Below are 16,787 nucleotides of genomic sequence, written 5' to 3'. Positions count from 1 at the left end.
CAGAAACAGTGAGGGTTAAAGGTAGCGTCTCACGCTGAATCCTGGGGAGAGGACTACCATCCAGGGCGAACAAGGCCGTGGGCTCCTTTAACTGTCTGAGAGGAATGTCATGTTCCCGAGCCCAGGTCTCGTCCATAAAACAGCCCTCCGCCCCAGAGTCTATTAAGGCACTGCAGGAAGCTGACGAACCGGTCCAGCGTAGATGGACCGACAAGGTAGTGCAGGATCTTGAAGGAGAGACAGGAGTAGTAGCGCTCACCAGTAGCCCTCCGCTTACTGACGAGCTCTGGCCTTTTACTGGACATGAAGTGACAAAATGACCAGCGGAACCGCAATAGAGACAGAGGCGGTTGGTGATTCTCCGTTCCCTCTCCTCAGTCGAGATGCGGATACCTCCCAGCTGCATGGGCTCAGCACCCGAGCCGGCAGAGGAAGATGGTAGTGATGCGGAGAGGGAGGCGACGGAGAGCGCGAGCTCCTTTCCACGAGCTCGGTGACGAAGATCAACCCGTCGCTCAATGCGAATAGCGAGTTCAATCAAGGAATCCACGCTGGAAGGAACCTCCCGGGAGAGAATCTCATCCTTTACCTCTGCGCGGAAACCCTCCAGAAGACGAGCGAGCAAGGCCGGCTCGTTCCAGCCACTGGAGACAGCAAGAGTGCGAAACTCAATAGAGTAGTCTGTTATGGATCGATTGCCTTGACATAGGGAAGACAGGGCCCTGGAAGCCTCCTCCCCAAAAACAGATCGATCAAAAACCCGTATCATCTCCTCCTTAAAGTCTTGATACTGGTTAGTACACTCAGCCCTTGCCTCCCAGATTGCCGTGCCCCACTCACGAGCCCGTCCAATAAGGAGAGATATGACGTAGGCGACACGAGCAGTGCTCCTGGAGTAAGTGTTGGGCTGGAGAGAAAACACAATATCACACTGGGTGAGGAACGAGCGGCATTCAGTGGGCTCCCCAGAGTAACACGGCGGGTTATTGATTCTGGGCTCCGGAGATTCGAAAGCCCTGGAAGTGGCCGGTGGATCGAGGCGGAGATGGTGAACCTGTTCTGTGAGGTTGGAGACTTGGGTGGCCAGGGTCTCAACGGCATGTCGAGCAGCAGACAATTCCTGCTTGTGTCTGCCTAGCATCGCTCCCTGGATCTCGACGGCTGAGTGGAGAGGATCCGAAGTCGCTGGGTCCATTCTTGGTCGGATTCTTCTGTTACGGTGCGTGAATGAGGACCCAAAAGCGAATCAACTTAAACAGAGCTTCTTTAATTACCAAACATAGGTAGGCTCAGATGGACCGGCAGATTCCGACAGGACAGGACAAGGTTACAGCAAACATGACGACAGTCTGGTTCAGGCATGAATGACACAAACAAACAAGAATCCGACAAGGACAGGAGCAGAAACAGAGAGAGATATAGGGACCTAATCAGAGGGAAAAAAGGGAACAGGTGGGGAACGGGGTGAATGGGTAGTTAGAGGAGACAAGGGACAGCTGGGGGAAAGCGGGGGAGAAAAGGTAACCTAACACGACCAGCAGAGGGAGACAGGGTGAAGGGAAAGGACAGAGACAAGACAACATGACAGTACATGACAGTAACGTAACAAAATGTAGAAAAAGTCAAGAGGTCTGAATACTTTCTGAAGGCACTGTATATTGTATTTGTTGTGTATATTGCATTTGTTGTGTTTTTTTTTCCTGTTTGGACCTCAGGAAGAGTAGTCGCTGCCTTGGAAGCAGCTAATTGGCGGATCGTAATAAAATGCTAAATACTAATACGAACTCCATTACAAAATCATGTATGGTAGTGTCAATTAAAGGTTTGAATGAGGTTTTAGGAAGACAGTGTGGATGGGGGGAGGAGAGGGAATATACCTGTGTTCCAGCACAGCTTGCATTTAAAAAGGTATTCACTAATGACCCAGGCTTCCCCTCCAGGACAAATCCTTTCCATTTTGAAGTGATATTTACCTCCAGGGAACCTATTGTATACAAGCTGCCTTTACTCCAACTTTAATTTTTCCTTAACATTTCTTATTCCCCCTTTCTAGTTTTCTATAGTCCTCTGCTATCTCTAACCCCTTCCTCCTCACTTCGGCCTAAATTCAATCATATCCCAGCTAGCCGACACTCGCATAGCTGTTGTTTTGGCAGTGTCGGAGGTGGAACTGTGTTAGAGCTGTGAAGATCCACAAGTGGCTCCCGGCATTACACCTAAAGCGGACATTGCCATTGGATGCACCGAGTTGCATTAGTAGAAATCTCATGCAGCTGTGTTACAAGTGTGGACACTTGTGAAGTAATCTACACCTCAAATTAGGCTGATAGAGATCTGTATAATTTGGGGGTAATGATTTTCAATTTGAGCATCACTGTTTCTATATAGCCTACACATAATACGCAGGTGGAAAGGGTGTGGCTTCATGATAATGACCACAAGAGAAGGCGCTCACCGTTTTGACAGCTCCAACGCAGTTACTCCTCCGAGACTGCCAAACATCAATATGCGGGTGTTGGCAAGTACAAGTAAATACTTTGTCTGATTGAAACTAGGCTTTGCTCACACATTGTCCTCCCTTTCTGCCTTATTTTATCTGACTCTTGTCTCCTCTTTCTTGTGTTTATATTCAGTCCCTCTCAGATTCAGTTCCCCTGGTTTGTTTTCTGCATTGCACTGAATGATGACATGGATATTCAGATAGCAGGGTACACACACACTGCACCGGCTAGATAGAACAGATAGAACAGCACACTCCGGTAAGACGAGGGGGGGCGGCGGTCTGTGCATATTTGTAAACAACAGCTGGTGCACGAAATCTAAGGAAGCCTCTAGATTTTGCTAGCGTGAAGTATTTTATGATAAACTGCAGACCACACTATTTGCCAAGAGAGTTTTCATCGATACTTTTCGTGGCTGTTTATTTACCACCACAGACGGACGCTGGCACTAAGACCGCACTCAGTCAGCTGTATAAGGAAATAAGCAAACAGGAAACCATTCACCCAGAGGCGCCAAACCTAGTGGCCGGAGACTTTAATGCAGGGAAATTAAAATCAGTTTTATCTCATTTCTATCAACATGTTAAATGCGCAACCAGAGGGAAAAACATTCTAGATCACCTGTACTCCACACACAGAGATGAGTACAAAGCTCTCCCTCGCCCTCCATTTGGAAAATCTGACCACAATTCTATCTTCCAGATTCCTGCTTACAAGCCAAAATTAAAGCAGGAAGCACCAGTGGTCTACAAAAAAAAGTGGTCAGATGAAGCAGATGCTAAACAACAGAACTGTTTTTCTATCACAGACTGGAACAGGTTCCGGGATTCTTCCGATTGCATTGAGGTGTACACCCAATCAGTCACTGGCTTTATCAATAAGTGCATTGACGACGTCGTCCCCACAGTGACTGTATGTACATACCCCAACCAGAAGCCATAGATTACAGGCAACATTCGCACTGAGCTAAAGGGTAGAGCTGCCGCTTTCAAGGTACGGGACTCTAACCCCGAAGCTTATAAGAAATCCTGCTATGCCCTCTGACAAACCATCAAACAGGCTAAGCTACCTGCCATCCAGGACCTCTACACCAGGCGGTGTCAGAGGAAGGTATCAAAGACCCCAGCCACCCCAGTCATAGACTGTTCTCTCTACTACTGCATGGCAAGCAGTACCGGAGTGCCAAGTCTTGGACCAAAAGGCTTCTCAACAGCTTTTACCCGAAAGCCATAAGACTCCTGAACAGGTAATCAAAACCAAACCCCTCTTTTACGCTACTGCTACTCTCTGTTTATCATATATGCATAGTCACTTTAACCATACCTACATGTACATACTACCTCAATTAGCCCGACTAACCAGTGCCTGTATATTTATTTTTTATTTCACCTTTATTTAACCAGGCAGGCTAGTTGAGAACAAGTTCTCATTTGCAACTGCGACCTGGCCAAGATAAAGCAAAGCAGTGTGGCACAGACAACAACACAGAGTTACACATGGAGTAAACAAGACAAAAACACAATAAACAAGTCAATGACACAGTAGAAAAAAGAAAGTCTATATACAGTGTGTGTAAAAGGCATGAGGAGGTAGGCAATAAATAGGCCATAGGAGCGAATAATTACAATTTAGCAGATTAACACTGGAGTGATAAATGAGCAGATGGTGATGTGCAAGTAGAGATACTGCTGTGCAAAAGAGCAGAAAAGTAAATAAAATAGAAACAGTATGGGGGTGAGGTAGGTAAATTGGATGGGCTATTTACAGATGGGCTATGTACAGCTGCAGTGATCGGTTAGCTGCTCAGAAAGTTGATGTTAAAAGTTGGTGAGGGAAATAAAAGTCTCCAACTTCAGTGATTCGTTCCAGTCACTGGCAGCAGAGAACTGGAAGGAAAGGCGGCCAAATGAGGTGTTGGCTTTGGGGATGATCAGTGAGATATACCTGCTGGAACGTGTGCTACGGGTGGGTGTTGTTATTGTGACCAGTGAACTGAGATAAGGCGGAGCTTTAGCTAGCATAGACTTATAGATGACCTGGAGCCAGTGGGTCTGGCGACGAATATGTAGCGAGGACCAGCCGACTAGAACATACAGGTCGCAGTGGTGGGTGGTATAAGGTGATTTGGTAACAAAATGGATGGTACTGTGATAGACTGCATCCAGTTTGCTGAGTAGAGTAAGCTATTTTGTAGTTGACATCGCCAAAGTTGAGGATTGGTAGGATAGTCAGTTTTACTAGGGTAAGTTTGGCGGCGTGAGTGAAGGAGGCTTTGTTGCGAAATAGAAAGACGATTCTAGATTTGATTTTGGATTGGAGATGTTTAATATGAGTCTGGAAGGAGAGTTTACAGTTTAGCCAGACACCTAGGTATTTATAGTTGTCCACATATTCTAGGTCGGAACCGTCCAGGGTGATGATGCTAGTCGGGCGGGCGGGTGCGGGCAGTGAATAGTTGAAAAGCATGCATTTGGTTTTACTAGCGTTTAAGAGCACTTGGAGGCCACGGAAGGAGTGTTGTAGTTAGCACAGTTTCCAAGGAAGGGCCAGAAGTATACAGAATGGTGTCGTCTGCGTAGCGGTGGATCACGGAATCGTCCGCAGCAAGAGCGACATCATTGACATATACAGAGAAAAGAGTCGGCCCGAGAATTTAACCCTGTGGTAGAGACTGCCAGAGGTCCGGACAACAGGCCCTCCGATTTGACACACTGAACTATGTCTGCAAAGTAGTTGGTGAACCAGGCGAGGCAGTCATTAGAAAAACCAAGGCTATTGAGTCTGCCGATAAGAATACGGTGATTGACAGAGTCGAAAGCCTTGGCCAGGTCGATGAAGACGGGTACACAGTACTGCCTTTTATCGATGGCGGTTATGATATCAGTTAGTACCTTGAGCGTGGCTGAGGTGCACCTGTGGAGTTTGGAGTTAGAGCTACAGGATGTGAATTTCTGCTTGAAAAAGCTAGCCTTTGCTTGCTAGCCTTTGCTTTCCTGACTGCATGTAATGGTTCTTGACTTCCCTGAACAGTTGCATATCGTGGGGACTATTCAATGCTATTGCAGTCCGCCACAGGATGTTTTTGTGCTGGTCAAGGGCAGTCAGGTCTGGAGTGAACCAAGGGATATATCTGTTCTTAGTTCTGCATTTTTTGAATGGGGCATGCTTATCTAAGATGGTGAGGAAATTACTTTTAAAGAATGCCCAGGCATCCTCTACTGACGGGATGAGGTCAATATCCTTCCAGAATACCCGGGCCAGGTCGATTAGAAAGGCCTGCTCGCAGAAGGGTTTTAGGGAGTGTTTGACAGTGATGAGGGGTGTTCGTTTGACCGCAGACCCATAGCGGAAACAGGCAATAAGGCAGTGATCGCTGAGATCCTGATTGAAAACAGCGGAGGTGTATTTGGAGGGCAAGTTGGTCAGGATAATGTCTATGAGGGTGCCCATGTTTACGGATTTAGGGTTGTACCTGGTGGGTTCCTTGATGATTTGTGTGAGATTGAGGGCATCTAGCTTAGATTATAGGACTGCCGGGGTGTTAAGCATATCCCAGTTTAGGTCACCTAACAGAACGAACTCTGAAGCTAGATGGGTGGCGATCAATTCACAAATGGTGTCCAGGGCACAGCTGGGAGCGGAGGGGGGTCGATAGCAGGCAACAACAGTGAGAGACTTATTTCTGGAGAGGTTCATTTTTCAAATTAGAAGTTCAAACTGTTTGGGTATAGACCTGGAAAGTATGACTGAACTTTGCAGGCTCTCTCTGCAGTAGATTGCAACTCCTGCCCCTTTGGCAGTTCTATCTTGACGGAACATTTTGTAGCTGAGTATGGAAATCTCAGAATTGTTGGTGGCCTTTCTAAGCCAGGATTCAGACACGGCAAGGACATCCGGGTTGGCGGAGTGTGCTAAAGCAGTGAGTAAAACAAACTTAGGGAGGAGGCTTCTGATGTTGACATGCATGAAACCAAGGTTTTTGCGATCACAGAAGTCAACAAATGAGGGTGCCTGGGGACACGCAGGGCCTGGGTTTACCTCCACATCACCCAAGGAACAGAGGAGGAGTGGGATGAGGGTACGGCTAAAGAATAAAAGGAGCAGATTTCTGGGCATGGTAGAATAGATTCAAGGCATAATGCGCAGACATGGGTATGGTGGGGTGCGGGGGTAAGCCCAGGCACTGAGTGATGATAAGAGAGGTTGTATCTCTGGATAAGCTGGTTATATAGCCTCGCTACTGTTATAGCCTCGCTACTGTTATTATTTCTCGCTACTGTTTTTTATTTCCTTACTTATCTATTGCTCACCTAATACCTATTTTATACTTAAAGATTGCACTATTGGTTAGGGCCTGTAAGTAAGCATTTCACTTTAAGGTCTACTACACCTGTTATATTTGGCACACGTGACAAATAAACTTTGATTCGATTTATTCTCCCTGTCATCTTCTCTCCCTCTTTCATTCTCTCCGTATCATCTCATATCTCTATCACTTTCTTTGTCGCTGATAATTTACACTTAATACCATTATACAAAAAATTACCACAGTGGAGATCATTGAGAAAATCGATTTAGTGTTTCATCCATACTATTTCCTCATGATCTCTGATTTCTTGTAGTCTTTCATTCAGAATATCGTTCTTTTCTCCCTGCGAAAATAATGCTATGCAGAGGAATGTGCATTTGAAAGGAGTTGAGGATACAGTCGCTGACAACCGCAGACTAAAACATGGAAACTCTTCTATTCTTACCAGTAGGAAAAAATATATATATAACTTTTTATGATATATTTAAGAAATGGCTTTCTTCTTGCCACTCTTCCATAAAGGCCAGATTTGTGCAATATACGACTGATTGTTGTCCTGTGGACAGAGTCTCCCACCTCAGCTGTAGATCTCTGCAGTTCATCCAGAGTGATCATGGGCTTCTTGGCTGCATCTCTGATCAGTCTTCTCCTTGTATGAGCTGAAAGTTTAGAGGGACGGCCAGGTCTTGGTAGATTTGCAGTGGTCTGATACTCCTTCCATTTCAATATTATCGCTTGCACAGTGCTCCTTGGGATGTTTAAAGCTTGGGAAATCTTTTTGTATCCAAATCCGGCTTTAAACTTCTTCACAACAGTATCTCGGACCTGCCTGGTGTGTTCCTTGTTCTTCATGATGCTCTTTGAGCTTTTAACAGACCTCTGAGACTATCACAGTCATTTATACGGTGCATTTATACGGAGACTTGATTACACACAGGTGGATTGTATTTATAGTCATTTAGTCATTTAGGTCAACATTGGATCATTCAGAGATCCTCACTGAACTTCTGGAGAGAGTTTGCTGCACTGAAAGTAAAGGGGCTGAATAACTTTGCACACCCAATTTTTCAGTTTTTGATTTGTTAAAAAAGTTTGAAATATCCAATAAATGTCGTTCCACTTCATGATTGTGTCCCACTAGTTGTTGATTCTTCACAAAAAAATACAGTTTTATAACTTTATGTTTGAAGCCTGAAATGTGACAAAAGGTCGCAAAGTTCAAGGGGGCCGAATACTTTCGCAAGGCACTGTATGTCCACTAGATATTAAAGAAAATGTGAAGGGAAGCAGAGTGATTGAGGCCAAAAGGTTGATCAGTAGGAAAGAGGGACAAATAACTGAAAGCTTATCAGTGCTGCTGAGGTTTTAGAAGGAATTGACTGGAAAAGTACAGATAGGATTCCTTAGTTTCAATATCAGAGAATTTGTCCCATCCCCATTGCGGTGTTTCAAATGCCAAAGAATGGGCCATGTAGCTGCTCAGTGGAAAGGAAAGAAAAGATGTGTGGATGAAAACATGATTACGGTGACTGTGGAAGCAATGTGAAGGTTAACTGTTGTAATTGTGGGGGGGGAACTTAGTGCAGCATTTGGTGGATGCCAGGTACAGAGAGAGTAAAGAATGGCCCAGAGATATAGAAACAATCATGATGTATCATACGCAGAGGCTGTAAGACAGATTGGTGGAACTACTAGGCAGAGTGATGGAGCTACTATGGCTGCTCCTGTAGTGAGTGGATCTACTGTCAGACTGATGGAGCTACTATGGCTGCTCCTGTAGTGAGTGGATCTACTGTCAGACTGATGGCGCTACTATGGCTGCTCCTGTAGTAAGTGGATCTACTGTCAGACTGATGGAGCTACTATGGCTGCTCCTGTAGTAAGTAGATCTACTGTCAGACTGATGGAGCTACTATGGCTGCTCCTGTAGTAAGTGGATCTACTGTCAGACTGATAGAGCTACAATGGCTGCTCCTGTAGTAAGTGGATCTATTGTCAGACTGATGGAGCTACTATGGCTGCTCATGTAGTAAGTGGATCTACTGTCAGACTGATGGAGCTACTATGGCTGCTCCTGTAGTGAGTGGATCTACTGTCAGACTGATGGAGCTACTATGGCTGCTCCCGTAGTAAGGGGATCTACTGTCAGACTGATGGAGCTACTATGGCGGCTCATGTAGTAAGTGGATCTACTGTCAGACTGATGGACTGATGGAGCTACTATGCCTGCTTCTGTAGTAAGTAGATCTACTGTCAGACTGATGGAGCTACTATGGCTGCTCCTGTAGTAGGTAGATCTACTGTCAGACTGATGGAGCTACTATGGCTGCTCCCGTAGTAAGGGGATCTACTGTCAGACTGATGGAGCTACTATGGCGGCTCATGTAGTAGGTGGATCTACTGTCAGACCGATGGAGCTACTATGGCTGCTCCTATAGTAAGTGGATCTACTGTCAGACTGATGGAGCTACTATGGCTGCTCCTGTGGTAAGTGGATCTACTGTCAGACTGATGGAGCAAATATGGTTGCTCCTGTAGTAAGTGGATCTACTGTCAGACTGATGGAGCTACTATGGCTGATCCTGTAGTAAGTGGATCTACTGTCAGACTGATGGAGCTACTATGGCTGCTCCTGTAGTGAGTGGATCTACTGTCAGACTGATGGAGCTACTATGGCTGCCCCTGTAGTAAGTGGATCTACTGTCAGACTGATGAAGCTACTATGGCTGCTCCTATAGTAAGTGGATCTACTATCAGACTGATGGAGCTTACCTTGACTGCTCCTGTAGTGAGTGGATCTACTGTCAGACTGATGGAGCTACTATGGCTGCCCCTGTAGTAAGTGGATGTACTGTCAGACTGATGGAGCTACTATGGCTGATCCTGTAGTAAGTGGATCTACTGTCAGACTGATGGAGCTACTATGGCTGCTCCTGTAGTGAGTGGATCTACTGTCAGACTGATGGAGCTACTATGGCTGCTCCTGTAGTAAGTGGATCTACTGTCAGACTGATGGAGCTACTATGGCTGCGCCTCTGGTAAGTGGATCTACTGTCAGACTGATGGACTGATGGAGCTACTATGCCTGCTTCTGTAGTAATTGGATCTACTGTCAGACTGATGGAGCTACTATGGCTGCTCCTGTAGTAAGTGGATCTACTGTCAGACTGATGGAGCTACTATGGCTGCTCCTGTAGTAAGTGGATCTACTGTCAGACTGATGGAGCTACTATGGCTGCGCCTGTGGTAAGTGGATCTACTGTCAGACTGATGGACTGATGGAGCTACTATGCCTGCTTTTTTAGTAATTGGATCTACTGTCAGACTGATGGAGCTACTATGGCTGCTCCTGTAGTAAGTGGATCTATTGTCAGACTGATGGAGCTACTATGGATGCTCCTGTAGTGAGTGGATCTACTGTCAGACGGATGGAGCTACTATGGCTGCTCCTGTAGTAAGTGGATCTATTGTCAAACTGATGGAGCTACTATGGCTGCTCCTATATCAAGTGGATCTACTGTCAGACTGATGGAGCTACTATGGCGGCTCATGTAGTAGGTGGATCTACTGTCAGACTGATGGAGCTACTATGGCTGCTCCTGTAGTAAGTGGATCTACTGTCAAACTGATATAGCTACTATGGCAGCTCATGTAGTAAGTGGATCTACTGTCAGACTGATGGAGCTACTATGGCTGCTCCTGTAGTAAGTGGATCTACTGTCAAACTGATATAGCTACTATGGCAGCTCCTGTAGTAAGTGGATCTACTGTCAGACTGATGGAGCTACTATGGCTGCTCCTGTAGTAAGTGGATCTACTGTCAGACTGATGGAGCTACTATGGCTGCGCCTGTGGTAAGTGGATCTACTGTCAGACTGATGGACTGATGGAGCTACTATGCCTGCTTCTGTAGTAAGTGGATCTACTGTCAGACTGATGGACTGATGGAGCTACTATGCCTGCTTCTGTAGTAAGTGGATCTACTGTGAGACTGATGGAGCTACTATGGATGCTCCTGTGAGTGGATCTACTGTCAGACGGATGGAGCTACTATGGCTGATCCTGTAGTGAGTGGATCTACTGTCAGACTGATGGAGCTACTATGGCTGCCCCTGTAGTAAGTGGATGTACTGTCAGACTGATGGAGCTACTATGGCTGATCCTGCAGTAAGTGGATCTACTGTCAGACTGATGGAGCTACTATGGCTGCTCCTGTAGTGAGTGGATCTACTGTCAGACTGATGGAGCTACTATGGCTGCTCCTGTAGTAAGTGGATCTACTGTCAGACTGATGGAGCTACTATGGCTGCGCCTCTGGTAAGTGGATCTACTGTCAGACTGATGGACTGATGGAGCTACTATGCCTGCTTCTGTAGTAATTTGATCTACTGTCAGACTGATGGAGCTACTATGGCTGCTCCTGTAGTAAGTGGATCTATTGTCAGACTGATGGAGCTACTATGGATGCTCCTGTAGTGAGTGGATCTACTGTCAGACGGATGGAGCTACTATGGCTGCTCCTGTAGTAAGTGGATCTATTGTCAAACTGATGGAGCTACTATGGCTGCTCCTATATCAAGTGGATCTACTGTCAGACTGATGGAGCTACTATGGCTGCTCCTGTAGTAAGTGGATCTACTGTCAGACTGATGGAGCTACTATGGCTGCGCCTGTGGTAAGTGGATCTACTGTCAGACTGATGGACTGATGGAGCTACTATGCCTGCTTCTGTAGTAATTGGATCTACTGTCAGACTGATGGAGCTACTATGGCTGCTCCTGTAGTAAGTGGATCTATTGTCAGACTGATGGAGCTACTATGGATGCTCCTGTAGTGAGTGGATCTACTGTCAGACGGATGGAGCTTCTATGGCTGCTCCTGTAGTAAGTGGATCTATTGTCAGACTGATGGAGCTACTATGGCTGCTCCTATATCAAGTGGATCTACTGTCAGACTGATGGAGCTACTATGGCTGCTCCTGTAGTAAGTGGATCTACTGTCAGACTGATGGAGGTAATATGGGTGCTCCTGTAGTGAGTGGATCTACTGTCAGACTGATGGAGCTACTATGGCTGCTCCTGTAGTGAGTGGATCTACTGTCAGACTGATGGAGCTACTATGCCTGCTCCTGTAGTAAGTGGATCTACTGTCAGACTGAAGGAGCTACTATGGCTGCTCCTGTAGTAAGTGGATCTACTGTCAGACTGATGGAGCTACTATGACTGCTCCTGTAGTGAGTGGATTTACTGTCAGACTGATGGAGCTACTATGGCTGCTCCTGTAGTGAGTGGATCTACTGTCAGACTGATGGAGCTACTATGCCTGCTCCTGTAGTAAGTGGATCTACTGTCAGACTGATGGAGCTACTTTGGCTGCTCATGTAGTGAGTGGATTTACTGTCAGACTGATGGAGCTACTATGGCTGCTCCTGTAGTGAGTGGATCTACTGTAAGACTGATGGAGCTACTATGCCTGCTCCTGTAGTAAGTGGATCTACTGTCAGACTGATGGAGCTACTATGGCTGCTCATGTAGTAAGTGGATCTACTGTCAGACTGATGGAGCTACTATAGCTGCTCCTTTAGTAAGTGGATCTACTGTCAGACTGAAGGGGCTACTATGGCTGCTCCTGTAGTAAGTGGATCTACTGTCAGACTGATGGAGCTCCTATGACTGCTCCTGTAGTGAGTGGATCTACTGTCAGACTGATTGAGCTACTATGGCTGCTCCTGTAGTGAGTGGATCTACTGTCAGACTGATGGAGCTACTATGGCTGCTCCTTTATTAAGTGGATCTACTGTCAGACTGATGGAGCTACTATAGCTGCCCATGTAGTAAGTGGATCTACTGTCAGACTGATGGAGCTACTATAGCTGCTCCTGTAGTAAGTGGATCTACTGTCAGACTGAAGGAGCTACTATGGCTGCTCCTGTAGTAAGTGGATCTACTTTTAGACTGATGGAGCTTCTATGACTGCTCCTGTAGTGAGTGGATCTACTGTCAGACTGATATAGCTTCTATGGCAGCTCCTGTAGTAAGTGGATCTACTGTCAGACTGATGAAGCTACTATGGCTGCGCCTGTGGTAAGTGGATCTACTGTCAGACTGATGGACTGATGGAGCTACTATGCCTGCTTCTGTAGTAAGTGGATCTACTGTCAGACTGATGGAGCTACTATGGCTGCTCCTGTAGTGAGTGGATCTACTGTCAGACTGATGGAGCTACTATGCCTGCTCTTGTAGAAAGTGGATCTACTGTCAGACTGATGGAGCTACAATGACTGCTCCTGTAGTGAGTGGATCTACTGTCAGACTGATTGAGCTACTATGACTGCTCCTGTAGTGAGTGGATCTCCTGTCAGACTGATAGAGCTACTATGGTTGCTCCTATAGTGAGTGGATCTACTGTCAGACTGATGGAGCTACTATGGCTGCTCCTGTAGTGAGTGGATTTACTGTCAGACTGATGGAGCTACTATAGCTGCTCATGTAGTAAGTGGCTCTACTGTCAGACTGATGGAGCTACTATGGCTGCTCCTGTAGTAAGTGGATATAATGTCAGACTGATGGAGCTACTATGGCTGATCCTGTAGTAAGTGGATCTACTGTCAGACTGATGGAGCTACTATGGCTGCTCCTGTAGTGAGTGGATTTACTGTCAGACTGATGGAGCTACTATGGCTGCTCCTGTAGTGAGTGGATCTACTGTCAGACTGATGGAGCTACTATGGCTGCTCATGTAGTAAGTGGATCTAGTGTCAGACTGATGGAGCTACTATGACTGCTCCTGTAGTGAGTGCATCTACTGTCAGACTGATGGAGCTACTATGGCTGCTCCTGTAGTGAGTGGATTTACTGTCAGACTGATGGAGCTAATATGCCTGCTCCTGTACTAAGTGGATCTACTGTCAGACTGATGGAGCTACTATGGCTGCTCATGTAGTAAGTGGATCTACTGTCAGACTGATGGCGTTACTATGTCTGCTCCTGTATTAAGTGGCTCTACTGTCAGACTGATGGAGCTACTATGGCTGCTCCTGTAGTAAGTGGATCTAATGTCAGACTGATGGAGCTACTATGGCTGATCCTGTAGTAAGTGGATCTACTGTCAGACTGATGGAGCTACTATGGATGCTCCTGTAGTGAGTGGATTTACTGTCAGACTGATGGAGCTACTATGGCTGCTCCTGTAGTGAGTGGATCTACTGTCAGACTGATGGAGCTACTATGCCTGCTCCTGTAGTAAGTGGATCTACTGTCAGACTGATGGAGCTACTATGGCTGCTCCTGTAGTAAGTGGATCTACTGTCAGACTGATGGAGCTACAATGACTGCTCCTGTAGTGAGTGGATCTACTGTCAGACTGATTGAGCTACTATGACCGCTCCTGTAGTGAGTGGATCTACTGTCAGACTGATGGAGCTACTATGGCTGCTCCTGTAGTAAGTGGATCTACTGTCAGACTGATGGAGCTACTATGGCTGCTCCTGTAGTGAGTGGATCTACTGTCAGACTGATGGAGCTACTATGGCTGCTCCTGTAGTGAGTGGATCTACTGTCAGACTGATGGAGCTACTATGGCTGCTGCTGTAGTGAGTTGATCTACTGTTAGACTGATAGAGCTACTATGGCTGCCACTGTAGTAAGTGGATCTACTGTCAGACTGATGTCGTTACTATGGCTGCTCCTGTATTAAGTGGATCTACTGTCAGACTGATGGAGCTACAATGGCTGCTCCTGTAGTAAGTGGATCTAATGTCAGACTGATGGAGCTACTATGGCTGATCCTGTAGTAAGTGGATCTACTGTCAGACTGATGGAGCTACTATGGCTGCCCCTGTAGTAAGTGGATGTACTGCCAGACTGATGGAGCTACTATGGCTGATCCTGTAGTAAGTGGATCTACTGTCAGACTGGTGGAGCTACTATGGCTGCTCCTGTAGTGAGTGGATCTACTGTCAGACTGATGGAGCAAAGAAGGAAGAAGCACTCTGTATATATTGCTCATTGGAGGGGATAGAAGTACCTTGAGCTCATCGAAGCGCAGGGTGAAATGCAGGATCTCTGCAAACTGTCGAGCCAATGCCTGCTCCTGCTCCAGATGCTGGGTGGGACTGCAGCGAGCGCTCGTCAGAGCCTTCAGGAGACCATGCAATGACCCCTCTGTATCAAAGAGATGGGGGGATGGAATAGGGGAAGTGAGAGAAAGAAGGGAGAAGGGAATGAATGGAGAAAGAGATAACGGGGGGGGTGAATGGTGAAAGGGAGGGAGAGAGAGAGAGAAAGTAAGGGAAGAAAATAGGGGATATAATGGATAGATATACAGGGGGAGAGAGGAAAATAGAGGGTAGAGAGGGAGGGAGACCAGGTGAAAGAGAGGGGAAAGTGGGAGATAGAGAAAAGACATGGAGGGATTAGAATGAGCATATGCAGGCCAGATGGGATGAATGCGATCAGGATAGATGGACAGAGGAGGTGGAGGAAAAGATGGAGGGACATAGCCAAGGAGGGGTAAAAAGAGGTGAAGATGCAAGTTAAATGAGAACTTGGAGAGGTGGATTAGAGATGGAGGGAGAGTGAGATGCAGAAATGGATAGAGGGATAGGCGAAAGTAAAACTAGGATATGGAGTAGTGTAACAGGAAATGATAAATATGAGAAGGACAGATGGAGCTACAGTAAAGGAGAATGGAAGGATGGAGGAGAAATGAAATAGAGCGGTAAAGCTAGAGAGGGCAGGATAGTGCAAATTATACTGTCAGTGAAAGTTGTCAAACATTGTAGGCAATAAGTAGGCAGTTCAACTTCATGGGAATTAACTGCAATTCAACATAATTACCATTGACCACCAATGACCATTATTCTCAGAATTACAATGGAATTGCTGCAGAAGATTCTGACAATATTTCCTTGTCCCTATAAAATAATAATGGGAAATAGAAAAGACTTGATCCTAGCTGCTAGCTAGACTATAATATTGGTCTTTGAGGAATGACGTAAATGTGCTCCCTACAATGGGCGGTACTGCCTTTACCAAGCTGTCAATCATTTGCTTATTTGACTCAATGACCTTATCAAGCTCATTTTGATGTAGGAAGCAAATGGCTTCTTTTGAATAAGAGTAACAACCGTATTGTGACGGCCCTGAATTTTTCTGAACCGTCTCAGTGCTTCTCCTTCCAATAGGGTGCTTCCCCTTCAAATCCCAATTAAATAGTGCTTCTCCTTCCAATAGGGCGCTTCCCCTTCAAATCCAAATTAAATAGTGCTTCTCCTTCCAATAGGGCACTTCCCCTTCAAATCCCAATTAAATAGTGCTTCTCCTTCCAATAGGGCGCTTCCCCTTCAATTCCCAATTAAATAGTGCTTCTCCTTCCAATATGGCACTTTCCCTTTAATTCCCAATTAAATAGCCAGCATCAGCTGCGCAAAAGGGGGGTTGTGATGGAGACGTGATGAGGATGTGTTCATCCCTCAGTTCCGAAGCTTCTCTATTCCGTTTGTTTTGTAGCCTAATAGAGTTTACCCAGGACCGGATCCACTCTTTGCGTCCGTGGACTACACCTCTCTGTTCTTCGTGGCCTTTCTCCGCTGGAGATCTGTTAGCGGATTGATTATTTAATTGACTATTTAATTGGGAATTGAAGGGGAAGCCCCTATTGGAAGGAGAAGCACTGAGACGGTTCAGAAAAATTCAGGGCCGTCACAATATGATTGTTACTCTTATTCAAAAGAAGCCATTTGTCGTCACAGTATGCAACAATGGACAGTACAAGGTAAACCCATTGACTCAGTGGCCTCATCTGATCTGAACTGACCATCAGATGGATGGTGAGAAACAGCCCTCCCTCTAGACTGACCATCAGCTGGATGGTGAGAAACAGCCCTCCCTCTAGACTGACCATCAGATGGATGGTGAGAAACAGCCCTCCCTCTAGACTGACCATCAGATGGATGGTGAGAAACAGCCCTCCCTCTA

The 16,787-nt window shown here is 46.2% G+C and overlaps 1 protein-coding gene across 1 annotated transcript in view; it reads right to left on the bottom strand.

The window, feature by feature from the left end:
• Nucleotides 1-16,787, bottom strand: part of fam49ba (family with sequence similarity 49 member Ba) — a 52,827-nt gene that overhangs the window by 15,333 nt on the left and 20,707 nt on the right. The window contains exon 5 of the mRNA XM_021612588.2: nt 14,836-14,972. Within this exon, the coding sequence (XP_021468263.1) occupies nt 14,836-14,972 (137 nt within the window). The remainder of the gene's footprint in view (nt 1-14,835; nt 14,973-16,787) is intronic.

The sequence above is a fragment of the Oncorhynchus mykiss genome, chromosome 8 (assembly GCF_013265735.2).
Source record: "Oncorhynchus mykiss isolate Arlee chromosome 8, USDA_OmykA_1.1, whole genome shotgun sequence".
NCBI lineage: Eukaryota > Metazoa > Chordata > Actinopteri > Salmoniformes > Salmonidae > Oncorhynchus > Oncorhynchus mykiss.
This window is presented reverse-complemented; position numbering and strand designations above follow the sequence as displayed.